The sequence below is a fragment of the Fusarium oxysporum genome, chromosome V (assembly GCF_013085055.1).
Source record: "Fusarium oxysporum Fo47 chromosome V, complete sequence".
Lineage (NCBI taxonomy): Eukaryota > Fungi > Ascomycota > Sordariomycetes > Hypocreales > Nectriaceae > Fusarium > Fusarium oxysporum.
Window position 1 is genome coordinate 4,384,715 of NC_072844.1, and position 24,944 is coordinate 4,409,658.

Genomic DNA, 24,944 nt, shown 5'->3' on the forward strand with positions numbered 1-24,944 from the left:
TTACAGTTTCCGAAGCAATTATGCTCTGATCATTTGTGTCTGCCAAATCATCAATGCTAGTTCAACACAAATTTAGCAAGTAGAAAGTCTTCGTACAGGAGGCCGTTGCAGCTGAGCTGTTTCCGAAAAACGTCAGGTGTCTCGACGGTGACGAAGCGGGCTGCGCAGATATCGGGGCAAGATAGGTAGATAGGTACGTGATACACCATGTATCCATAATCATTGAAGGGTATTCAGCTGCTGAAGCTATGCCTACAGACCCCAAAAGACTTGTTGCAAGAATATAACTCTTCATTATTGTTGTGGTGTTTTAAGAAAGCTTACGATGCTTGACGGAGATCAATGACCCAGGCAGGAGATTGCCAAGGTTTTAAGTACAAAGCCGTTGAAGAAGATGACATCCCTGGAATGGAATATTGGTATTACTTCAAAACATTGCGCTGAAGGGACTTGGCGTATGTCTTAGGCGGTCCACAGCCGAGCAATGGTCTATAGAGAATCGGGTGCAGACTATTTGTTCGGTGGAGAGTGAATGTCTCATAGTATGAAAATTTAAAATTGATCATTCCAGATGTGTCGATTAAGGTATCTTATCTTTCTCTCCCTTACTGGCCTCGACCCAGCCTCCCGATTACTTATTATTTATTTTCTAAAAAGCATTTAAGAGTATTTAAATAAATGTATAAAGCAAAAGTGTTATTTTTATAAGTAAGGATTGAGTTTGATATGAATTTCTTTCTATACAGCCTGTAGCACTATCTGCCTAAAGCCTTTATCCGGAAAGCGGCCCGACGAAGTCTCGTTATGCGGGGGGTTTGCAGAGGCTATGCTACAGTTCCACAGAGGGATTTACTAATTTCCGGGGTTGATAAATTAAGACCTCGCTATGAAATCTTGCAATTACTATGCAAGATGGTATAGCCTCTTCGCGTCCTCTGAAACTATATCTCACCACGTCGCTCGCAGTCGCTCGCAGTCACCTCAATGTCTTCAGGAAATACCACTGCTCCTGAACTGGCGAACATGTCGACATCTGACATTGTGTTCCCCTTGCATGAGTTCGATGACTCCCCTATTAATCGGTATATGCAACACTGGACACTGCGGTTTGATGCAGTCCTTGACACACAGAAGCTGTGCGCAGCTCTCACGCATCTTCTCAGCATGGGCGACTGGAGAAAATTGGGCGGCCGCTTGCAGTTAAACAAGGACGACAAGCTTGAGATCCATGCACCAAGAACATATACTCATGAGCGCCCGGCGTTTCAATTTTCAGAAGAGATCTTCTCGGTGAAAACTGCGGATCATCCTGTTGCAAAAAACCTCCCAAGGGCAAGAGGCAAGGCCGAACTGTTTCCCGGAATCACTTCGCAATTCAACTTGTTAACCCTTGGGCCTGAATGGGCGCTTGATTTTACTGAGCACATTCGGCGTCAAGAGCCCATTATTGGCGTCCACATAGCCCTTTTCAATGATGCGACACTGATCAGTATCCGCTGGGTTCATGTCGTATGTGACTTCATGGGGATCAAAGCTCTAATCCTCGCGTGGTCGATGGATCTTGACGGACGCTACGACGATATCCCGCCTTTTATGGGTGCATACGACGACCCTCTGAAGAATATTGGATCTCCGCCGCTCAAAGAGCCTTACGCTCTGAAGGATATGCAGCTGAGCCCTGAAGCCTTTAAAAAGACATACGAAACATACTTGGAGCACGTCGTAAGATATCCAATATCAGTGCGACGTATGCTCGTGCTGCCAGACTCTACCTTACAGAGGATCAAGATGGACTTCGTCGGTGGCTGCGGTTCGGATAAACTCGAAGTTATTCCAAAGGGAGCCCTTTTCAATGGACAATTTGTAAGCGACGCCGATATTTTGGCCGCATGGGCAGCGCGGCTCTGCTGTGGTATCCTTCCTGCGGTGGATCGACCCATTCATGTGATGGGCATGTATGAGGCGAGACACTGTTTACCAGAAACATTCCCCCAACGCAAGGACAAGCCCGACTCGAGTCCTGTATTCATCGCCAATGCAACGTTCTCGACCTCGACCAACACCACGCTACAAGCGCTTCAGCAGCAGCCACTGGCGAGAACCGCCCTTCTAGTGAGGGAATCTGTGGCGGCGCTGACCAAGGCCCCGCAAGTGCACGCGCAGCTACATCTCTTGAGGGAGTCTTACGCGAAGGACAAGGAGAACCCTCCCGTCTTTGCCGCCCAAGACGCCTTCATCCTGGTCGTGTCCAACTTTAGTAAAATGGGCTTTTTTGACTCAATCGACTTCTCCCCCGCTGTCATTGCCCCCGCCACAGTCGGTCATGGGAAGTCTCCGGGCAAGCTTGCATGGCACCAGTGGACTTCGCTGGAGCACAATACGCACATTCGTAACATGTTCCAAGTGGGTGGCAAGGATGGCCAGGGCAATACGTGGATGATGGCAATCTTGCCACCCGAGACCTGGGCCGTGGTGGAGGAGCATTTAGCCGGGCTCGCGGATGCACGGCCAAGCAAGTTGTAGGATCTGGCTTACGTGAGGCACATTTCTGCGGCTCTTGGGCTGCTGTCCAATAGAGCGTGCCATACATGTCTGAGACCCCATCCTTTCGCCACCTTCTAGGGTAGCTGATGCAACCCCACGATCCTTCCGGTCGGAAATAATAGGTATCTTTCATTTGCCATTGGCAGGGTAAATGCTATACTATATCTGTCCCTCTGAGCTCTGAATCGTACTATAGTGAAGGCTTATGGCTCCACGATCCTACGCCTGGCCACAAGGAGCCATTGATTCCGATTTTGCCTAGAGCGGCAAACAAGCATTGACTAGCCGCGCCGCCACCAGATCTTGGAGATATTTTCGTGCGCGACCGAATTTCGGATCTTGATAGTTGACTGCCGACCAATTTAGCCTATTGTTACTATGACGCGGACAAAAACTGTGATCCATCGGGCTCGCAAGCCAGAATGAGCTGTTTCGTCCGCAGGGACGGGGCGAGCCTGAATCCTTCGAAGAGGGGGAACACCTTGGCCTGCGAAGTAGATACGTGACCAGTTGACAAAAGTTATAGTTATAGTGTACAAGAACAGAAAAGGTGATATATGTAGACCGTTTGTATTGTTTCTCCCATACAAATCTAAAACCATCGTATCGTTGTCGCAATAACGTCATGTCTCGAAATATAAGCCCCCCGACCCCGATCGCCATTATCGGCGTTGGTTGTAGGCTTCCAGGTAGAGCTAACAACTTAGACAAGCTATGGGAACTGCTGTCGGAGGGCCGCAATGGGCAGACTGAAATTCCCAAAGACCGCTGGAACGCAGATTCGTGGTTCGATGCTTATCCAGATGCAAAGCAGTCTATGGTGACCAAGCACGGATATTTCCTCCGCGATGACATTTCCCAGTTTGATGCCAAGTTCTTTGGCATCTCGAGCGCGGAAGCACACTCGATGGATCCGCAACAGCGTCTCTTTCTTATGACGACGTATGAAGCTATCGAAGACGCTGGTATTCCCGTTGAAACACTGCGCGGCTCCAACACTGGCGTGTATGCCAGCATATTCGAGAGGAGCTACGACCGCATGGGGCACAAAGACTTGTCCACAATTGGTAGGACGCACCTGAATGGAACGGGCGAGTCTAGTAAGTCGATGCAGCTAGCCAATGATGCCTGTACTCACGGCTTACACCAATCAGTCCTATCAAACCGAATATCGTACTGTTTCGACCTGCGGGGTCCCTGCATGACGATTGACACTGGCTGCGTATGAAATCCAAGAACTGAAATGTCACACGAGTGCTTTACTGACTTTGCGTAGTCTGGTAGTCTTGTCGGCTTGCATCAAGCATGCCACAGCCTTCGATTGGGCGAGTCGAATCTCGCCTTGGTTGGCGGCTCGCAGCTTGTCATTCAACCAGACGTTCTAAGCATAAGTGAGTTGTTCTTCGTCTGCACTGCCTGTGAATCGTAAGTCAGATACGAACATCGCGCTAATATCCATGTAGTGAGTGGCATGGGAATGCTCAATCCAGATGGAAAGTCCTATGCCTTTGACTCGAGAGGCGCTGGGTATGGACGCGGTGAAGGGGTTGCCACAATAGTACTCAAGCGTTTGGACCACGCGCTTAAGGACGGGTAAGTCATGGATCCTTCGAAGCCACTCAGCATGTTTACCAAGATGACAGTGATCGAGTACATGCCATCATCGCCAATTCGGGCATGAACCAAGACGGCAAAACGCCAGGCCTGAACACTCCAAGCAGCGAGGCACAGGCAGCTCTCTCCCTCCGTGTATACCAAGAGGCTGGACTGAATCCTGCCGATACGTCATTCGTCGAGGCACACGGCACTGTAAGTCTCTTGGTATGTCAAAAGAAGACTCAGTCTGAGAAGAATAATTAGGGAACGCAAGCAGGCGACCGCGAGGAGATAGCATCGATATCCAAGGTCTTCTGCGAAGGATCTGGCAGGAGAGATGACCTATACGTCGGCTCAGTCAAGACGAACATCGGCCACCTTGAAGCTACTTCTGGCATCGCTGGCTTGTTGAAATCCATACTCGTTCTCAAACATGGCCAGATTCCTGCTAACCTCAACTTCATCAAACCAAAGCCGTCTCTAAAGCTCTATGAGAAGAAGATAAAGGTACAAACAAGTTTTAAAGTCATCAAACTCGATAAAGGACGCGCTAACATGCAAGCAGATCCCAAGTGAACTTACAAAGCTGCCAACACCACAGCACAATGGCCCGGCTCGAGTATCTGTCAACTCATTTGGGTACGGAGGAACTAACTGTCACGTTATCCTTGAAGATCCAGGCTCCAAACACCAGCTTAACGGGAATACGAATGGGACATCCACTGATCAGAATGGCACTCAGTCATGTAATGGAGCCACCAATGGATTCATAAACACTCACTTGGCTTCTCCGAATGGATCTTCAATTTCTACTGATGTCACTACTGTTATCGATTCTACGCCGCAATTGTTTGTTGTTAGTGCATCAACCGAGAAGGCTTTACTATCAACACTTGAAAATACCAAGCAGTGGGCAAATACCCATCTACTGAATCCTCAGACTCTACGCAGCCTTTCTTACACGCTGGGTGTTCGCAAGTCTGTTCTATCATTCCGCCGAGCTATCGTCGCATCGACATGCATGGAGCTGCTGGAAGAATTAGATCAAATGGTTCATCCGAAGAGAGCGACCACTCTTGCACCGCTCACCTTTGTCTTTTCCGGACAAGGTGCCCAATGGCATGCGATGGGTCGTGAACTAATCAACTCGTCACTATGCTTCCGACAATCAATGATGGCTATGGAGAGTACCATATTGAGTGAAGGAGGCTCGTGGAGCCTCATTGATGAGTTACTTAAAGCGGAGAGCGAGTCGCGGATTGGCGAGGCTGAGATCTCCCAGCCTGCGACGACGGCCATTCAGATTGCGCTTGTGGATGTACTAGAGAGTCTTTCTATAAGGCCCAGCCGGATTGTTGGCCACAGCTCTGGTGAAGTTGCTGCTGCATATGCTGCCGGTGCCTTGAGCAGAGACAACGCCATCATTGTGTGAGTCAAGTGCATACCCTACGAGACGATGTAACTGATGTTCAATAGTGCCTATCACCGTGGTGTTGCTTCCTCGAATGCAAAAGCAGCGGCTGAGGTGCCTGGCTCCATGATGGCAGTCAGCCTGGGAGAGGCCGAAGCGCAGCGATATATTGATAGGGTTACAACTGGAGTTGTCAGTGTAGCCTGTGTGAATAGCCCAGAGAGCAGTACAATCTCGGGAGACTTGGCTGCCATTGAAGAGTTAAAGTCTCTACTTGACGCCGAGGGAATCTTTGCCCGCAAACTTAAAGTTGATACTGCGTATCACTCGCATCATATGCGGCGAATCGCACAGGATTACCATAAAGCGATGCAAAATATCGAGTCCTCTGACGTACGAAGCGATGTTGCATTCTACTCAAGCGTTACCAGTAGAACCAAATCAGCAGCATTCGGCGCCGACTACTGGAGCGAGAACTTAGTATCGCAGGTCAAATTCAGCCAGGCATTGGCTTTGCTGCGGGATGATCAACTAAGAAACGAACCGGGGATGGACACAAGTATTTTCATCGAAATTGGTCCTCATCCAGCCTTGGCAGGCCCTTCCCGTCAAACACTTGCACCATCAGGGGGCGCAAAGTTCAAATTCGAATACTTCTCTGCTCTCGTGCGTCACAAGAACGCTGTACAGACAGTCTTATCCCTCGCTGGCAAGATCTTTGAGCTAGGTCTCAAGGTTGATCTGGAAGCCGTACTCAAGATGACCGATGAAGGAGAGCCTGAAATTATCCGAGATTTGAAATCTTATCCCTGGGATCTTGCTCCATTCTGGCACGAGTCTAGACTAAGCAAGGATCACCGTTTTCGCAAGTTTCCACCACATGATTTAGTCGGCCTACTAGATCCGGCGAGCACTGTTCAAGAGCCGCGCTGGAGATACCTCATCAACTTGGACGCCTTGCCGTGGCTGCGTGATCATGTGGTCGAGGGCTTTACATTGTATCCGGGCGCAGGCTACCTTACCATGGCTATCGAGGCAATGAAGCAGCTTGTACAGCTGAGAGATGCTAAGCAGTCGATTTCAAGATTCATCCTCCGTGATGTGGCCATTTCGAAGTCCATTGTCCTCAACGAGTCAGATAATGATGAGCAGTCTGGCGAAGTTGAAGTGCAGCTCAGCATGTCCACCTCACGCCAATATGAAGGCAGTCGTTGGGAAACGTTCCGAATTTGGTCATATGACAATGCGAATGGAACATGGACCGAAAACTGCTCCGGTGAAATTACGGTCGAATATGAAAGCACTGAGGATGATGAAGTGAATGGGACAAGAGAAACAGATTTGCGCAGGGAAGAATCGATGCAACTCCTTAATGATGCTCGACAGAGCTGTAATATGGAGATGACAAAGGCCGAGTTCTACGAGTTCGCCAAGCTTACCGGCAACCAATGGGACGGGGCATTCAGTCCGATTGATTCTTTGAAATACGGCAACAAACAAGGCCTTCTCGATATCATTGTTCCAGACGTGGCTTCTTTGATGCCATATCGCTCCTTCAGACCTCACATCATTCACCCAATCACCCTCGATGCTGTTCACCAGCTCAGTGGGATACTTTTCAAGAAGTTTGTGTCCAACGCTCCCTGTGTTCCAACCAAGATTACTCTGCTGGAAATTGATGCCAAAGTCTCGTCACGAGCAGGCGATAGCCTGACTGCCGCCATGCAGATCGAGCCCGATGGGCTAAAAGCATCTACAGGTCAGTCTTGGGTGTTCCAAGAAGAGACGGATGGCCAGTTCAGACCAGTCATCAAACTTTTGGTTAACCTCAGAGCCATCGGCGAGGCGCATCAAGATGAGAATCGGCCCTTCGTCCAGGATAAAGTTAATCGGCTAGAATGGAACCTGGATGCGGATTTTATGACAGAAGCTTCGTTCTCTCATTTTCTCTCCACCACACTGGGCTTGGATGAGAATATGACATATAACTATGAAGGAAGCAAAGTTTCTGCTGTCGAAGCTGAGGAAAGCTTCCGTGTAGCCGACCAGGCGGCATCCATTTGGATCCGGGATGCACTGACCTACGTTGAGGCCAACAACGTTGAGATCACGAGCCCTCATCTGGTCAAGTATCTTGAATGGATGAAGAAGTGGGTTAGCTCTGATTATTGCAGCCAGATCATGTCAGGCTTATGCTTGGAGGATGAAGTCAGCATATTGAAGCGCATTGACTCCCTCACCAATGCACCCGAGCTGCAACTACTTGCACGTGTCGGCAGAGCTCTTCCCGGAATTCTAAGCGGTACATCCGATGCCTTGAGTGTTATGCTGGAAGGGAACCTCCTGATAAGGGCTTACGAGGGTGGAACCTTCAGTGGTGACTATGAAGCTGCAGTTGCATATCTTCAGCTTCTAACATTCAAGAATCCACGACTTCGCTTTCTGGAGATTGGCGCGGGGACGGGCGGCTGCACAAAGCGACTTCTCGGTGGAATTGCCGGTCGAAACAGTAGTGGCGGCCTTCCCATCGGGCAGTACACGTACACGGACATATCAAGCGGCTTCTTTGAAGAAGCTCGCAGCACCTTCGCCGACTGGGAGTCTTATATGGACTTCAAGACGCTGGATGTGGAAGGCGATCCTCTCGCACAGGGCTTTCAGCCTGAATCATATGATGTCATCGTGGCATCGAACGTTCTGCATGCGACGAAGCGGATGGACGTCACGATGGAGCATGTGCGAAAGCTTCTCCGCCCCGGCGGAAGCCTCATCCTCGTCGAGAACTCACCTAAAGGCGCAGTTATCGGTCTCATATTTGGCACCCTATCTGGATGGTGGGCTCATGAGGACGAGTTCCGAGAGGACACTGCGCTGATGTATAGAGAGCAATGGGATACGATACTATCAAGGAACGGCTTTGGCGGAATACATGTTGCGCGCAACAGCATGATGGTTTCCAAAGCTGTAGCCCCGTTAACCAACGGACATAGTACGGGAAACAATAAGATTGTACTCATCGAAGATGTGGCCGATGATGGGATTGTCGAGATTTCTAAGTATATCAAGTCTACTTCGACCGATGCCCAGATAAGCGAGTGCACATGGGATCGAGTAGATATCAGCGAGGACACGCTCTACTTGGTCGTTGATCGCGCTGAGACGCCTCTACTCCTCGACCCTCAGCCTCAATTATTCACAACACTCAATGCTCTTCTTGCCTCAAAGGCCAAGATAGTCTGGGTCGTCATTCAAGATACTCCCGATCCAGTATCAACGGCATACAAGGGCGTGGTAAATGCTTTTATACGAGTCCTCCGTCGCGAAAGTGGCAACACTGGGTTCGTCACGCTCGACATCCGTGATCCTGCTCCCAGTCCCGAGCTAGCCGGGCACGCAGTAGCTGGGGTCTTACAAAAGTGCTTCTGGCCAGGAACTCATGATGAAAAGTCTCTGGAGCCTGAGATCGCCAATGAGAATGGCCGACTACTGATTCCTCGGGTATTGCCAGATGCCACATTTTTGAAATGGGCTCGTAGCAGCTGGAATGACTCTACTATGACCCAGACAGAGACTGCTCTTCATCAAGGTGACCGGGCTCTCAAGCTTGAAGTCGCTACTCCCGGCTTACTAGGCTCTCTCCGATTCGTGGATGGTGACTTGTTGCCAGAATTAGGAGCTGACCAGATCGAGGTCAAACCAGATGCCTACGGGGTCAACTACAGAGATGTGTGCGTGGCCCTCGGACAAATGAATTCCGATACGCAAATGGTCGGCGAATTCGCAGGCGTAGTAACAGCCGTTGGCCCAGATATGAGGGACTCGTTTCAGGTGGGAGACAGGGTCATGGGCTTTGGTGCTCAGCCATATAGCAACCTGTCACGTGTCAACGGATACCATGCCCACAAGACGCCCAACTGGATGAGTAACACTACAGCAGCATCAATACCGTACGCATATGTGACTGCATACCAATGTATTAGGAACCTGGCCAACCTCGAGAAAGGACAATCCGTTCTCATCCATTCTGCATCCGGAGCGGTTGGGCAAGCGGCAATTCAACTTGCCCAGTCCATTGGAGCAGAGATCTTCTGTACGGTCGGCAACCGCGAGAAACGGCAATTTCTCATAGAAACTTACGGCATCCCAGAAAGTCATATCTATTCTAGCCGGTCAGGTTCAGTTAAACAGAGTATCATGCGTCTTACAGGAGGGGAGGGTGTGGATCTTGTGCTGAGCACATCAACGGGAGAGATGCTTAGAGAGAGCCTTGACTGCGTTAAAATTTTGGGCGTCTTTATTGATCTGGTGAAGACTGAGATGCACAAAGCCTCTCTTCTGAGCATGGCTGCATTTGAAAAGTCAATCACGTTCCATCCCTTTGATCTGATAACTCTGGCTACACGAAAGGCTGACCAGATATACCGCGTTCTTGGTGAAATCGTCAAACTCATTGGGTCAGGGGCACTTTGTCCGATGGAACCAGCCAAGGTGTATCCCATCGAGCAGGTCGAGGATGCTTTCCGCCTTGTGAGTGCGAGAAAACACATAGGAAAAGTTGTTCTCGTGACACAGCCCACTTCAAGAGTCAAATGTCTACCAGCGCAACCAACACCTCTGCGACTCCGGAAAGACGGAACTTACATCGTGGCAGGAGGTCTTGGCGATCTACCCTCACGGATATGTCACTTTTTCGCTGCCCGTGGAGCCGGACATATTGTCTCCCTCTCTCGGCGCACCATCGACGATGAGACGAGACGTAAGCATATGGCAGCAGTGGAAGCGCATGGTGGTCAGCTCCACCTACTGAAATGTGACGTCACCAATGAGGAGCAGATGAGGAATGCTGTCTCATTTTGCAGGGCGCTGCCTCCAGTAAGAGGCGTTGTGCAGGGCGCTTTGGCTCTGAGGGTAGGTTACTGTTATCCACATGGACCAATGCACTATTCTGACACTTTCTAGGATCGAACCTTTTCCCAAATGACTGTCGATGAGTGGAAACAGCCACTTCAGCCCAAAATTGTTGGAACCATCAATCTAGACAAGTATTTCGCCAGCCCGGACTTGGCCTTCTTCGTGGCACTGTCATCTATTGTGTCAGTGATTGGCAAGTCTGGCCAGTCAAACTACGCAGCTGGCAATGGCTTCCAAGATGCCTTTGCACGTGCTCATGCCAATCACCCGTATACTCAGTATGTCTCCCTCAACATCGGCGCTGTCTCCATTGATGCCCACGGCGCTTTGGAGGCATCCCAGAATGAGACCACAATTAGTACTATTAGGGCAAGTCTCCGACAAAACAGTGTCATGGATATCTCCTTTGACGAGTTCTTTGCAAACTTCGAATACCTCATGACAGATCTTGCTCAAAAGGATGGCCTACACCAATCAATCCAGGGAGTAACGCGTCTGTCAATGATGGAAGCCAACGACGAGTATCTGCTCCATAATCCCGTTTTCAACCAATTACAACATACTCTGGAGCAAAAGACCACTGGCGCCGCCAAAAGCGACAAGATCGACTTTGCAGAGGCACTGGCTGGTGTCAAGACCATGGTCGAGGCCGAGCAGCTGATCCAAGACGCTGCACTCGCCAAGTTTGCTGTCTTCCTCGACCGACCGATAGAGGAGATTCGGGTCGATCAGTCTTTAGCCACAATCGGGCTGGATTCTCTCGTCAGTATTGAGTTGAAGAATTGGATGGTGCGCACATTCCAGGTTAATCTACAGACATCAGAATTGAGCGGCGCCGGCAGCATCACAGCCCTTACGGCCACAGTTGCTTCGCGATCTAAATTGATTCCTGATGAGATCAGGCAATCAGGACCGAAAGTAATTGGCACTGCCACAGAAGAATCGTCTTTATCGACCGGCGAGCAGGCTCAGACTAATCACGGCTTCTATTGTTGTCGGACTTGCAAAGAGTTACCCAGGTACCCGCTCGTCGACCTCAACGAGGCCGTCAAGGATCTTCTCAACAGCATCGGCCATTTTGCTCACACCCGGGAGGAGTACAAAGAGCTCAGTCGCAAAGCCCATGCCTTAGCAGCACCAGATAGCCTTGGTCGCAGACTCTACAATAAACTGCGTGCCCAGGCTGATGATCCCAACGTAGAGAGTTGGATCGCCGACTTACTTCTTAAGGCCTTGCATCTCAAGCGTCGATACCCACTCGCGCCCTTTGGAAATTTCTTGGGTACTCACTTTGATAGCCCAACAATCCACACCCAGGCGGAGCGAGCGGCTATACTGACTACAGCTTTGTGTGAATTCAAGGCCGACCGTGACGCTGGCAGGCTGGAGCCTGACTTCCTCGGTACCAGAGCTAACTGTGGGCACTCGTTATCTTGGCTTTTCAATGCCGTAAGAGAGCCAAATATCGACTGTGACAAAATGATGAAGTACCCAGACAATGAGTACGTTGCTGTATTGCGAAGAGGACATCTCTTCAAAGTCCCGCTGAAGCAAGCAGAGACGACAGTTTCATATGGCATGCTGAAAGCAACGTACCAAGCAATCGTCGATTTGGACTTGGAAGACAGGTCTTGGGCTGGCATGCTGACCACTGATAATCGCGATTCATGGGGTCTGGTAAGCGGCATTTTGGGCTTCAACTTGAAATTCAACTGACAGTCTTTTAGAATCGACAGAGACTGCTCTCTTTGGACAGCAGGAATGCAGTTTATCTCGAAGCCATAGAAGCTTCTGTATTCGTCATGTGTCTTGACGACAATAGCCCCATCACGCGTGCAGACAGAGTCCGCTCTGGCTACATTGGGGACTCTTTCAACCGCTGGCACGATAAATGCACCCAGATTATTGTCACCGCCAATGGGCGCTCGGCAACCATCTTCGAGCACTCCATGATTGATCTCATGACGGTTTCTCAGCTTTCCCAGAGACTCCAGAATGCTATCACCACTCTTGACCCTGGTAATGCCGCAGCAAGCGACGGTACCATTCCTGTTGATCCAGCCAGTCTCAAAGAGATCCCCTTGGTAACAACAGAAGACATTGATGGTCGCATTGAAACTCTCCGTCAGGACTACCTTGCCATCACATCCACAAAACAATACGTCCCGCATCTCATTAATTCATTTGGCAAAACGCTCTTGCTCAGTCATTCCGCGCCCATCAAGGCGACAGTTGACCTAACAATCCAGCTAGCCAGTCGGCTGTATTTTGGCTACCTGCCAGCCAGTTGGGAGACCGTATCAACAGCGCATTTCCACCTTGGCCGTCCAGAGATTGTGCAGGTAGTTCTGAAGTCGGTGATGGACTTTTGCGACGCTGCTCTTGACGATGCTGTACCCCGAAGCGAGGCTCGTGCCAAACTTCTACAGGCGGCACGCGAGTGCAATGCGCAAATTGCCAAGGGGACCGAGGGCCGCAACTACTTCAGGCTGATGGACGTGATCGAGGTCATGTTGCAGGATCAAAAGGATGAAGAGATGCCCGAACTGTTTTCCGACCCTGTCTGGAAGAGGGGCTACCCGCAACTAATTATGCAAACGATGGTGGAAACAAAGCTAGCAGAAGATCCGGGCTTCACCATGCCGCACCCAGAGTCTGTATGGATAAATTATACAGTGTTTGATAATTCGTGAGTCTCCCTAGTCCCAAGGTGGTTGCTATAAGCATGGATACTAACAATAATAGGCTTGAGATATGCTTTGTCAGTCCAGTGGAGGGTGCGGAGCGTTTTGGAGCGGCCTTGGATTGTGCAGCAGAGCTTGTGAAGAACATTATTTCGGCATAGGATATATAGTATTTATCTCTTATAACTTCAAGAAATTCGCCTTTCTTACTACAGCCTCTATATCCTAGAAGGATAGCGCGCGGCGTTGCGTCTTCTGCAAACGTCGAAGCTGCTCCCTGCGAAGAAGTAAGGATTCCTCATCAACCTCTTCATCGTTAGTGGGCAAGTGTCCTGAAACGTTCTCAGAGACTCCCCCTTCAGGTTGCTGTTCACCGAGTTTTGTATCAGGTGGAGGGTCATGGAAGGCTAAGCTGGTGCCCTGTACTCTTCTTCGCAGGCGACGTGCATTACTGGTGATGTGCCCGCCGGCACTGTCATGGTAGTCTTCGGAATCATTGGATAGGTTTCCTGATAGACTTCCAATATCACCTTCCGGCTTGAGTTTCCTGGGGTTGCTGGAGTCTGCTAAGGGTTTGTTAATTGACGACTCTAAAGTTGTGGTTGTATGGTTCGAACTCCGGAAGTAGAGTCAGAATCTCCTGGGCCGACTGGCTCCGCTTCCAAGGGAGATGTTGCACTGTTAAGCTCCTCGTTTTCGTATTCGTCCCCTTCGCCCCCTCCAATACCAGCCAAGTAATTCAGCAGTGATGGTGACTTGGTCTGCCGCCTGCCTTTCTTGCGCATCCACTCAAACTGACGCTCACCCCTCCGGCTTGGCGTCTCCTCCAGCTGATTTTTGACCCGTTTCTCACGGATGCATTCGTGTGCTTCAACATCAGGCCTTGTTCACACTTGGGCACCCACCGCTCCACCAAGACGCAATCGGGGTCCGCGTCGAAGTCGAAGTCAACATTGAACGTCCGCGATGTCTCAAGAGATAGATGCCTGCGAGCACAGCGTGTATCGATCGGCCGATCATTCTAGGCAACTGGGCCGGCTTCGTCGGAGGGATCAATGCGAAGCCACTGTTACTCCTTGAATCCAATCGGGGCATGCCCAACCTTCTTCGCGGACTACTCAAACTCGGCTTTGGTCTCCTCTTGGATGTTCTTCTTCAGCTCCTCAGCAGCCCCCTTTGCTGCGGCTTCAGCCTCCGCTGCTGCTTTGGCCGCTTTCCTACCTTATTCGAGCTTAGCCTTAGCCTCGGCCACTATCATGGCTTTGAGTTCTTCATCGAACTTCATTCGACCTGACTCGATTACAGGTTCACCAGAAGAGATAGGAGAGGCGGCTGATGGCCTGGGAGCTTCGCCGTCTGGCATCTCGCCAGCGGTGACGTCGCCTTCACCATCGTGTCCGACAGCCATAGAATGGGGGCCGCTTGATTACGATTGTTTATCTGTCTCGCCTGTTTCTGGTTACTCATGAGGTTTGGAAGAAGCATCCCAACTGTTGTCAGCGGTCGAGATAGCTCCCAGCTCAGATACTTCATCGTTCTACTCATCACTTTCGACGTCATGCTCTAGTCCCTCATCTTCAAACCTGGGAAGAGCGAATAGAGCCAACTGTTCAAGATGCCGCCCACGTATGACTTCAAGCCCGAAATAGCTTGTCTGCAAAGAGGGCATTTTTTAGTCACGTCACTTGAAACAGATACCTCGCCGCGAGCCACGACGGTGCTGAGATGCTCGTCGCTCGCGTTTTGTAGGTAGTGATGGCGAACGAGATCCCCCAGTTCGACCGCAGACGGGAACATGCTTCCGCACTTGAATGGATAAGACCATGTGCGCCAGTGATACTGGGAGATGTGAAGTTGCCACCGATGGCGTCGATCAAAGTCGGTGTTTGATTCAACACAGTTTTCGAAGAGACAAGTATACGGCCGGAGGTCTCCAAAGACATGGTGCCTATTAGACGTGGTAGATATAAGCAGACTGGCGACAAAGTGGCACTTACTTCCATGCCCCTCGGGTACTGGCTGATATCGTCCTGCAAGGGGCAAAATTTAATAGAATATAAAATAAATATACCAATCTGGATTAATGGATTAAATACACATTATGTCTGACAATGTGTAAGTAAATAGTGAAGTGAACAATTGAGCTTGGTATATATTATAGAAGAAAGTCTATATCGAAGAAGCTACTTGTACCCTGAGAGTAGTTTAAGCCTAACATGGTTTGCATTTCATCGGAATGTAGTAAAGGTCGTGCCTTGTCATGTCAGCGTGTTAAAGGAAAAGGTTTGAGTGGGACTTATCTTGTATATTGTCACTTCCATCAGTATCCGACTGATGAATTTGAAAGTACCTCCTCCATGTCCACAAAGAATCGTACACCACGCTCATACTTAGCCTATTCCTGACTTGTTTTAACTGCAAATCTATGAGCGTGACACCTCCGACAACTGCGGGATCGGGAAGGGCGCAAAAGAAGCCGATGATATCACCTAGACGAGCAGGTAGATCGTTGTTCGCAACACTCATCTGCCGAAGGCCTGTGATGGAAGACTCAAGAAGTTGTTTACCAGCCTTGGCATCTACGATGGGGTTAAAAAACCCATTGGTAAGAATTTTGAGCAGCACAAATGCAGCGTTGACATATGTCTGGTAGCAAAAGAAAGGGCAGTGATTGAAAAAGCCTTGAAGTCTTGCATTAAGCCGTTGGCCGAGGTCCACGAGATTGTAGGCTGTGGAGAAAAGTCCCACAATCCGGTCTTTGTAGCCCTCCATTGCAAAATGATCGAAAAGGTAGAATGCCTGAAGATGGAGTCTTGCAGCCAGGAGATACCAAGCCTCGGTGTCTTGAGAGGACGATGAGAAAATGCGGATATTTGCAAAACGTAGAGATTTAGTACTCACCGCATGACCCAGAACATTCCTTCTCAAGCTCATCCAAATCCAAGTTCAGTAGATGATACATCATGGATCGTTCACGCGTCAGAGCGCCCTCGCCACCTGTCGGCATAGGTCTCGCCAACGATAAGGAGACACGAAGCCTGAACCGTTCTATTTGAAGGCGCAAATAAAAAGGTGACTCAGATGAAGAGGATTCAAACTGACTTGCTGATGGAGACTCGTACACCTGGGAAAATAGCGGTAGGCCGCAACCAATGCTCACACTACTCGAAACGATTGTAGGTCAGTAAAGGTTCAAGGGTTTATTGGATAGAGTTTAGAAGATGCTTAGTGCCAAGACCAACCTGATGGCTACAATGTTACAGGCCTCCCAAGTCTGCACCCATTCGGAATACTCGGACGTATCAAGCTTCAGTGGAACTTTGGCAAAGTCTTGAGCATCGAAGGCACAATGAAGACCCATCTGTGTACTCATTTGGAGCATGATACCCACAAGCATAAACGTAGGGTCTGACGTGCTGCTGCTTGTGGGAAATGGCCAAGTACACAAGAGACATAGCGCACGAATGGTCGAGATGGAGTGTGACATAGACCGCAGGGTTTTCCACAACAGGTCCGTCACATTTCTAGCCAGTCTGGGTAGGAGAGTTGGCTGCGATTTGTGCCGTCTTGCTGCCACGGCCATAATCACCCAGAACAGCAGGTCCGATCTTTCATAGTATTCGTGGGGGCTTTTCTTCTCGGCGATGAGAGGAAGGTAAGGATGGTTGTGCTTGATGTACCTAAGCCGGAAGGCAATAGATTGGTAAGGTGCAACGAAGGGATTTGTGCTAAAGGGCTGACCAGTAATTTACTAACTTACATATTGAATAATTCGTCAATCTCCTCTATTTGAAGAATTATATTACCAAGTGCTCGTGGCCGTGCTAACGGGAAAGGGGAGGCGTGATGCTGAGTTGGCGGTTCGATACCAGGACGAGTGGTGAGACATTGCAGATCCGCATCATTAGTTGTGGCATCTGGGAAATCTATAGATACAGGTGTAGAATCGGGTCTCACTGGGGAGAAATTAAGGCCAATATCGGTCTGGTTCAGGGTATTAAACACGACACCAGGTGTCCCAACGGGTGCTGGAACGGGCCAGTCGGTTCCGTTATGCTGGGATGAGGTTGATGTGTTGCTCTGGCTGGCTCGCAACTGCTCTCGTAAGCTCTGTATTTCACTTTCCAGGTCCGTTGGTTGCCTACGGATATGGTAAGAATGATCATTCGTCATAGTTTGCGCCATAACTTGACTTTGACGTTACCTTCGTTTTCTAGTTCGACGAAAGCCATCGTCAATTCTACAAGCAAGTCCGAGGCGTCTGCACCGGCTACAATAATCCGAAACCGTTAAAACTTGGGCAGAGGTAAGGTCACATCGAAGCTATGTAGATAATCAGCAACAAGTAGTGTGTTAATAGTGTTGGAATGCGGGAGAGGGGCAGCACCTTTTGCTGTTTACAATCATTACACGCTTTTCGCCGACTGGACATCTTATCGGCCTGATCGGCACCGAAATCAGTTCGGCTAGATCCAGATTCATCATCTGTCCGTCTAGATGATTGCATCGGAGCGATAGTCTCCTCAGAGGAACCTATTTAGTATTTAGAGGCCGATGGAGGATTGGCAAAATTAGGAGGCGCCTGGCAATAGGTCAATGATGTAAATTACGTGAGGCGGAGTAGGATGTAAAGGAGGACATTTCGGATGTCCGATGCGGTGGGGATGAAGTGATATTTAGCGCCTAACCCCAAGCCACTTATCGCTATGACGTGTTAAATTATGCCAAAACCCAGTAATCGTAAAAACACACACAACCCAATTTATAAAACTAAGAATAACATATATAATAAGCGAGTAAATCACTCCACCTTTACCTTAAAGGCAGGTTTTCAAAGGCATATAAAAAGCTTAATCTAAGCCTAAAATACCTAAAATTAAGAAATATATTATTTAACCATATAATCTCTATAATATGTTTTTCTTTGAGCTTTTCCTTAATATAAGGTAAGGATTTTTTTACTATATAGCGTATTAATCCACTTGTTTACCTAATCCACCTGCTTATCGTGTAGGTTACAGGCGTTTAATATTAATAATATAAGTAACTAACAAAGACAGATATGTCCCAGAATTTCATAATAAGAGCCAAAGCACTTTATATAAACCAGTATCCGAAAGGGTCTCTATTAGCAGAAAGCTAGAGGGGAAAAAATTTAAAATATTCTCATACTATTTCATAGCCTTAAGACTATTCAGAAAAGCTTTTAAGCTCTACACCTTGCTATAGAGACTGCCACCTACAGCATTATCCAGAGCCGTCGCTTGCTCCAGTCCCACGATAGTAAAAAGCTTCTTAGGGGTAAACTTTTTATCTAATCCAGTCCTTCCTGTCTCTTTGATCTGAATGAATACATCCTTAATAGCCTGATAAGCAGGGCCGATGGATGCAAAAGGGAAAATGATTAGCTTGAACCCAAACTCCCTGGCTTCAATAGGTGTCCACGATGGAGTTGCTCCATGCTCGACCATGTTAAGTAGCATAGGCGTGGGGGCCATGATATTGCATACTTCCCGAGCCTCTTGCTCTGTAGTGATACCTTCGAGGAAGCCGACATCCGCGCCAGCCTTGACGGCAGCCTGGAGCCTGCGAATAGCCTCATCGAAGCCATGGGTCTGTAGAGCATCGGTTCTGGCAATGATAACAATGTCAGAACCAAGGTCTCTGCGAGTTTTATAAGCAGCAGCGATGCGCTGTTCGAAGATGTTGATATCGACAACAGCCTTGCCGCCAAGGTGACCGCATCGCTTGGTCTGAATTTGATCCTCAATGTGGAGGCCAGCAACGCCGGAGCGGTGATATTGCGCAACGGTTCGGGCCACCATATTGGGGCCACCGTAGCCAGTGTCGGCATCAGCGATCAAAGGTACAGAATTGTCGAGGTTTGCGATCATTTCGGCGTGTTCGCGCATGTCGTTGAGGGACGCGAAGCCAAGATCGGGCTGGCCAAGCTTGGATGCGACAGTGCCAGCTCCGGTCTGTATTGCCATATTAGCGTTAATGAAAATTACTTGAGAGGTTAAGAGCCTGTCTTACCATGTAGAGGCACTCAAATCCCACCTCAAGTGCAATGCGTGCACTGAAACCTTCGTAAACACCCGGTGCGATCAGAATCTCGTTGGATTCCAGCCTCTGACGAAGTTTGGTAGCGCTGGAGATAGATGAGGCATTGTGCCCATTGCTGTGACCGTTGGTGCTCCCGTTAGTGTGAGACATGTTGATAGATGTTGGTTTCTGTGATTTCCTGTTTCTAGATCGACTTGTATTGTATAGCTGTTTTTTTGTTGTGATTTTTTATTCTATCGTTGAACAGGCTCCTGCAATTAAATAAGTTATGAAATGAACCTTTCGTTAAATTATCACAATAGTAGCATTCCGAACCGGCGTAATACCCACATGTCCGATCGGACTTCTGCAAGTCCGATCGGTCAATCTTCCACCACCCATTTTCTGCAGTCCGACCGGCGTCCATCGCTCATTGTCAGACTACCAATCCCCGCACTCTTTCTAATCCTGCATTAGACTGCCCCAGATCGAATAATCTGGGGCCCCGCACGCTTGTGCCCATGCCGATGCGGGATTGGGAAAGAGCGGAGGTGAGAATCGCCTGTAACGTTCATAGGTATATGAACCAAGCATCCCTGAATCCAAGAGATCATCTTACCTACATCAGTGCGATAATCTCTTCAGCAAGTTCATCAAAATCATCCACTTTGTTCCATCACAGACAATTCAATCCATCGTCGTTATTAACATGTCGCTGACGAAGACTACCTCTTCTGTTCCCCAAGACAATCATCTTTCTGTTCATGACAAGATGCAGGATGAGGAGTACCATCTTAAGGGTGCTCCGTCAGAGACAGGCGTTGCCGATCATGAAACTCCTGAATGGAAGCAGAGCGAGAAAAAGCTTGTTCGCAAGCTTGATATGACACTTATGCCCATAGTTTGGATTCTTTATATGTTCAACTATCTCGACAGGAACAATATCGCGTCAGTGTCCATCTCCCCTGCGCCCCCTTTCCTGGTTCCTCAACTGGACAAGGACTAATCTTGTTCCGCGCATAGGCAGGCACGACTTGACGACTTCGAAGCAGACCTCGGTCTCGTCAACAATGAATTCAATATCGCAGTATCTATCCTCAACGTTGGCTACATGCTCGCGCAGCTTCCTTCCAACATGATCCTTACAAGAGTTCGCCCTAGTATATATCTGCCTTGCTGTGTCATCGTATGGTCTTGTGTCTCCGCTGCCACTGCTGGGGTGACCAGCTTTTCCGGTCTAATCGCCGTACGATTTGTTCTTGGTATTGTCGAAGCACCATTCTTTCCAGGTGTAAGTCATTATCCGATTTGGGTCCCAGCATCAAGCTCTAAAGTTAAGCACTGACATTCGGATGCGGTGACAGGCTTTCTTCATGCTTTCTTCCTGGTACACTCGCAAGGAGCTCGCCCTTCGCACTGCCGTCCTCTATTCAGGTCTTGTCATAGCTACGGCCTTCTCCGGCCTTGTTGCAGCAGGCATATTCGCGGGTCTATCAAATACCGCCGGCCTTCATGGCTGGCAGTGGCTCTTTATCCTGGAGGGTGCCGGTAGCGTTGTTGCCGCCATTTTAGCCTTCATCCTGCTTCCGGACTTTCCTGAGTCCACAACTGGGAGTCAAAAATGGCTCTTGACAGAACAAGAGCGCCAGGTAGCTATCCAAAGGATTGGGCTGGATCGCGTGTCTCTGCCCGAAACTGACCGGTCTGTCTGGCACGGTCTTCGTCTTGCTGTTAAAGATGTTCGGACTTGGATTTTTGTAGGTTTCCAAGCCCCGCCTTGAATAGAAAGAACCGGTTGACCAATCCTTCTCAGGTTGTCATCTTGTGCGCCAATCACACCGCATATGGGTTCAACAACTTCTTCCCCACGTCAGTACCAACACTTTTTTTCCACTATCAAAAACAGTATGGTCCGGTCTCTAACCTTTTATCTCCATTAGTATCGTTCGTTCCATGAATCTCGGGAACCGTACCATCACACTAGTCCTTACAGCTCCTCCATATCTGTTCGGTGCCGCTGTTTCCTTCTTGGTGGCTTATTCAAGTGACCGTTTCAACGAGCGCGGATACCATATCAGCGTTCCCATGGTCTTCGCCATCATAGGTTTCATCCTTTCAGTGGCAACCCTCAACAATTCCGCTAGATATGCTGCATCATTCTTCTACTGCGCTGGTGCCTTTGCTGCCAACGCCGCAGTTTATTCGTGGGCAGCCTCTTCGTTGAACCAAACGCCTGAAAAAAGAGCATGCTCGACTGCTATCGTGAACTTGCTCTCGCAACTAGGCAACATTTGGAGCCCTTACTTCTTCCCTGCATCACAAGGGCCACGCTACGTCATGGCTATGCTGCTTATGATGGCTTTCTCCGCACTCAGTATTTTTGCATCACTATTGATGAAGTTCCTGCTTAAGAAGGATAACAGAAGGCTGCTGACTGAAGCAGAGCAGTCTGGTAGGACTGTTAAGCTTTATACTACCTAGGTCTGGTATTTTCAATATCGATAATTTATATATCTCTAAGACATTAAGTAAATAGAGCTTAATATATGTAAACACTAGACTTCTATAATGATTGCAGACGCACTATTGCCATTAAAGCCCACTAAGATAATCTAGATTAAAAGATGTTAGAAATTAATAAGTTAATTAAGCTTTTGTTAAAGCTTGTTAAATATATCTTTTATATAGAATTTATTTTCTTAATTTAATAACTAAAGTTATAAGAACATTTTCTTAATATTAATTAAGACTTAGATAATATTAAGATAAATATATATAGGTTAACTATAAATAGGAAGAGGCTGAACCCGACAGATCCGGCTGATGGACAAGGTAGATGCCTCAGGCACCTTTAACAGACAATTCAGTTCCGTTCCCAAAGAGGCTAATATTTGGACAGTTAAGTCCCGTTCCTAGAAAGGCATAGCAGAATTCTCCGCTCATCTCGATTGACCGCAGGAAGGAGAGATTTGCTAACTATAGTGATGCTTTACTTTTAATTTGTAATAAATTTGGCGGCGCTTTTATTGCCCGGCTTTTCGTTGGTTGGTGGAGCAATTTACCTCAAACTCTATTCGTTCGGCCCGACCGGGCGGTCCCTTGCAAATCATTGTAAGATCTGATGATCCTCCTTTAAGTCTTGTCTAAATTACGAGTTTCAGGTGGCATTCCTATGTCATAAGACGCGTAACGAGTCCTGCTCCACTTATTTGTGACTGTGGTTCCATTTTGAGTCCGGGGCAGGTATTTCCATTACTGGAAGTCTAACTTTCTGTTATACAACAACCAGGAATAATATAAAAGACATGAATCTAAGTATCTAACTATCAATTAGTCTACAACAAACACCCCGATTAATCAACTATACAACACATTTCAACTAAACCATCTCCTTGATACCAAAGTCTTTACGAAGATGCAGCTCAGCAGCCTCCTTACTGTTATTTCCCTCGTCTCTGCTTCACTCGCAGCTACCGGTGACCGTGGCAGTTACACTGTTTCTGGCCTTGGTGCCCGCAAGAAGGCTATCTTGAACGCTGGAGGCAACACTCTTGACTTGGCTATTGCCATGCTCGAGGATGAACACATGTCAACCGACTACAAGTATGGTGAGTAAACCCAGCTGCAAAGTTGTATCTACCGACTGACGTACTGAAATTCAAATTTCCATAGGCGACGGCAAGACCCTCGATGCGGCCAACTTTGGGTTGTTCAAGGTTAACTGGGGAATGCTTCGTGTCTGCGCAAAGCGAGCTGGATTTGTAGGACAGTCCGAAAGCCAGTGGGAGAACGGTGCTAAGCTCAAGTAAGTGATATTGGAATAGGCATGCGTCACGTTTACTGGCTAACCGGCGGCTCAATTCACTCACAGCTCTGATATCTACGCTGATGTTGCCTCCCGCTGGGATTGCCAGGAATACTACGGTTACGATAAGTGGTTTGCCGGTCACCGTAACGGCGCTACTGGCTTATCGAACCCCAATACGGAGGATATTCGATTCTACCGTGAGTCTGTTGAGTGGATCCAGGCGCAAATCGATTCGAAGTCTACTTACAAGACTGATGACACTCGCTTTTGGGTTGATGTTAACCCTATCTAAGTCAACATGTCGGTAAGTGCTAAGGTCAGGGTGCCAAAATAGGACTATTATATCTAAATACTACCTTGTAGGTGTACTTTAGTGTGTGGTCTTACTGTTGGCAATGTTTAGTATGTGGCACAAGCTATCCATCGTGTAGTTAAGGGGAGAAGAGGACAGAGATAGACAAGGACTTTCCCACTGTAGTAGGAACAGGAATAGCTCTTATAGTACAAAAACTAGGGTTAAATCGCCCGACGGCGCCGGTAGCCAAATTGATTACAATTAGATAGATAACAGCCTCAGATATATAGGGCTTATCTCTTTCTTATTTTCTTCACTTTAATTTATTCTATTAAGCCAGCTTCAACTGGCACAGAACGGCCTGATTCCTATTAACTGGACTTCCTGGACTACACACTACGGTGAAGTTATGCCAATCACGGGTCAGGTCAACATCTAGTCTCTTCACGGCATCATACCGTTGCAGCATTCGGACAAGAACATACCCGGCCTCCGTCAACGCGAGCTTCTGGCCGATGCAGATCCTCGGACCTCCATTGAACGGTACGAAATGCCATGCGGCGCTCGCGGCTCCCCTCTGCTTCTCCCAACGCTCAGGAACGAAGTCGTCCGCGTCCTCCTCGCCCCAGAGGTCCTTACCGCCTGTAGAGCACGTGCGTGCTGAAGTTGACCTCTGTTCCTTTAGGGTTAAAGATGGGGCTCTTTCCGTCCGGCCCGCCGCCCATTGGGAGGGTCGTGTCGCGGAGCGCGCGGCGGGAGTTGAAGGGTACAACGGTAGTCGCAGGGTCTCGGAGAGCACGTGCTGAAGGTATGTGCATTCTTTCAACGAAGCAAACGTCATCGTAACCGAAGGGCCATCAGGGCTGCAGCCAAAGGTAGAAAGGATCTCGGAGCGAAGTTTTACGAACACACGAGGGTTATGGAGAAGGCAGTACCATGTCCAACTCATCAATGAGGCCGTGGTATCTCGTCCCGCGGCGAGAAGCCCAAGGATTTGTTCCCTGACCTCTTCATCGCCACCGCTACACCGCTCGCGGAGGACATTAAGAAAGTCATATAGTGCCTGGGAAGAGCCCTCCTTTTTGGCCATATCTGAGGCGGTAATAGCAATGTCAACAAAACCATGCAGAGTCTCCACGCATAAACGAAGCTCGCGCGTGCCATAGAGCCAGTAGAAGCTGCGTAGGCGGACGCGCGTTTCGAGGACAGCCACCATGCGCTCGAAGGCGTGATGGAACTCCATTCCAAGGTGGGAATCGTCTCCATCAAGAGACGCTTGGAGGGTGGATGTGCTCTGACCGAGGAATAGTTCCGTCGCAGAGTCCAATGTGAGAGACAGGAGTAACGCGGCCAGGCTGACGGGCGCAGATCAGGTGCCGCCCGCAATGGTTGGACTCTTCTCCTTCTCGATGCAGCGAAAAAGAGTCTGAACGTGCTCTTCCAAGACGTCAAGCCGGGATACGTTGTCACGACTGAATAACGGCCTCATCATGTCTCGTGCCGCGCGCCAGGACGCACCATCGGCCGCGAAGATGCTTCTACCCAGCACAGTCTTCAGGTTTGTACTTCGCGTGGCGCCCATGCCAAAGTCGTTGAACTGAGTTGCCAGGATCGCTTGGATGTTGCGAGGCTCGGCGGTGACGAGGTTGG

General features: G+C 48.9%; 7 protein-coding genes across 7 annotated transcripts; 4 read left to right on the forward strand and 3 right to left on the reverse strand.

Annotated features, from left to right (window-relative positions):
• Positions 1-907: 907 nt before the first annotated feature.
• On the forward strand, positions 908-2,697 carry FOBCDRAFT_224756 (uncharacterized protein). The gene has a single exon (XM_031185396.3). It carries the CDS (start codon positions 985-987, stop codon positions 2,521-2,523), a length of 1,539 nt encoding a protein of 512 aa, XP_031041038.2. The 5' UTR covers positions 908-984; the 3' UTR covers positions 2,524-2,697.
• A 472-nt stretch (positions 2,698-3,169) lies between these two features.
• Positions 3,170-13,307, forward strand: FOBCDRAFT_202404 (uncharacterized protein; the record flags this gene model as incomplete). The annotated part of the gene is made up of 11 exons (XM_031185397.2): positions 3,170-3,644; positions 3,699-3,766; positions 3,821-3,935; positions 4,008-4,137; positions 4,188-4,353; positions 4,405-4,647; positions 4,706-5,568; positions 5,617-10,459; positions 10,511-12,139; positions 12,190-13,151; positions 13,208-13,307. The coding sequence occupies 11 exons, from the start codon at positions 3,170-3,172 to the stop codon at positions 13,305-13,307; spliced, it is 9,594 nt and encodes a 3,197-aa protein (XP_031041039.2).
• A 64-nt stretch (positions 13,308-13,371) lies between these two features.
• On the reverse strand, positions 13,372-17,596 carry FOBCDRAFT_250905 (uncharacterized protein; the record flags this gene model as incomplete). Its single annotated transcript, XM_059610925.1, has 12 exons — positions 17,534-17,596; positions 17,351-17,469; positions 17,016-17,287; positions 16,907-16,931; positions 16,389-16,874; positions 16,048-16,307; positions 15,537-15,989; positions 15,144-15,176; positions 14,845-15,094; positions 14,399-14,567; positions 13,952-14,167; positions 13,372-13,734 (listed from the first exon to the last, which is right to left on the reverse strand). The coding sequence occupies exons 1-12, from the start codon at positions 17,576-17,578 to the stop codon at positions 13,372-13,374; spliced, it is 2,691 nt and encodes an 896-aa protein (XP_059467274.1). The 5' UTR covers positions 17,579-17,596.
• Positions 17,597-18,243: 647 nt separating this feature from the next.
• On the reverse strand, positions 18,244-19,362 carry FOBCDRAFT_240510 (Pyruvate/Phosphoenolpyruvate kinase-like domain-containing protein; the record flags this gene model as incomplete). The annotated part of the gene is made up of 3 exons (XM_031185400.3): positions 18,244-18,285; positions 18,390-19,124; positions 19,183-19,362. 3 exons carry the CDS (start codon positions 19,360-19,362, stop codon positions 18,244-18,246), a joined length of 957 nt encoding a protein of 318 aa, XP_031041042.3.
• Positions 19,363-19,963: 601 nt separating this feature from the next.
• FOBCDRAFT_134705 (major facilitator superfamily domain-containing protein) lies at positions 19,964-21,672 on the forward strand (the record flags this gene model as incomplete). The annotated part of the gene is made up of 5 exons (XM_031185401.3): positions 19,964-20,139; positions 20,215-20,482; positions 20,556-20,948; positions 21,005-21,060; positions 21,132-21,672. The coding sequence occupies 5 exons, from the start codon at positions 19,964-19,966 to the stop codon at positions 21,670-21,672; spliced, it is 1,434 nt and encodes a 477-aa protein (XP_031041043.3).
• A 746-nt stretch (positions 21,673-22,418) lies between these two features.
• On the forward strand, positions 22,419-23,601 carry FOBCDRAFT_224761 (uncharacterized protein). Its single transcript, XM_031185402.3, has 3 exons — positions 22,419-22,799; positions 22,864-22,996; positions 23,063-23,601. Exons 1-3 carry the CDS (start codon positions 22,607-22,609, stop codon positions 23,289-23,291), a joined length of 555 nt encoding a protein of 184 aa, XP_031041044.2. The 5' UTR covers positions 22,419-22,606; the 3' UTR covers positions 23,292-23,601.
• A 24-nt stretch (positions 23,602-23,625) lies between these two features.
• Positions 23,626-24,876, reverse strand: FOBCDRAFT_240513 (cytochrome P450; the record flags this gene model as incomplete). Its single annotated transcript, XM_059610304.1, has 2 exons — positions 23,626-24,649; positions 24,776-24,876. The coding sequence occupies 2 exons, from the start codon at positions 24,874-24,876 to the stop codon at positions 23,626-23,628; spliced, it is 1,125 nt and encodes a 374-aa protein (XP_059465027.1).
• Positions 24,877-24,944: the final 68 nt, after the last annotated feature.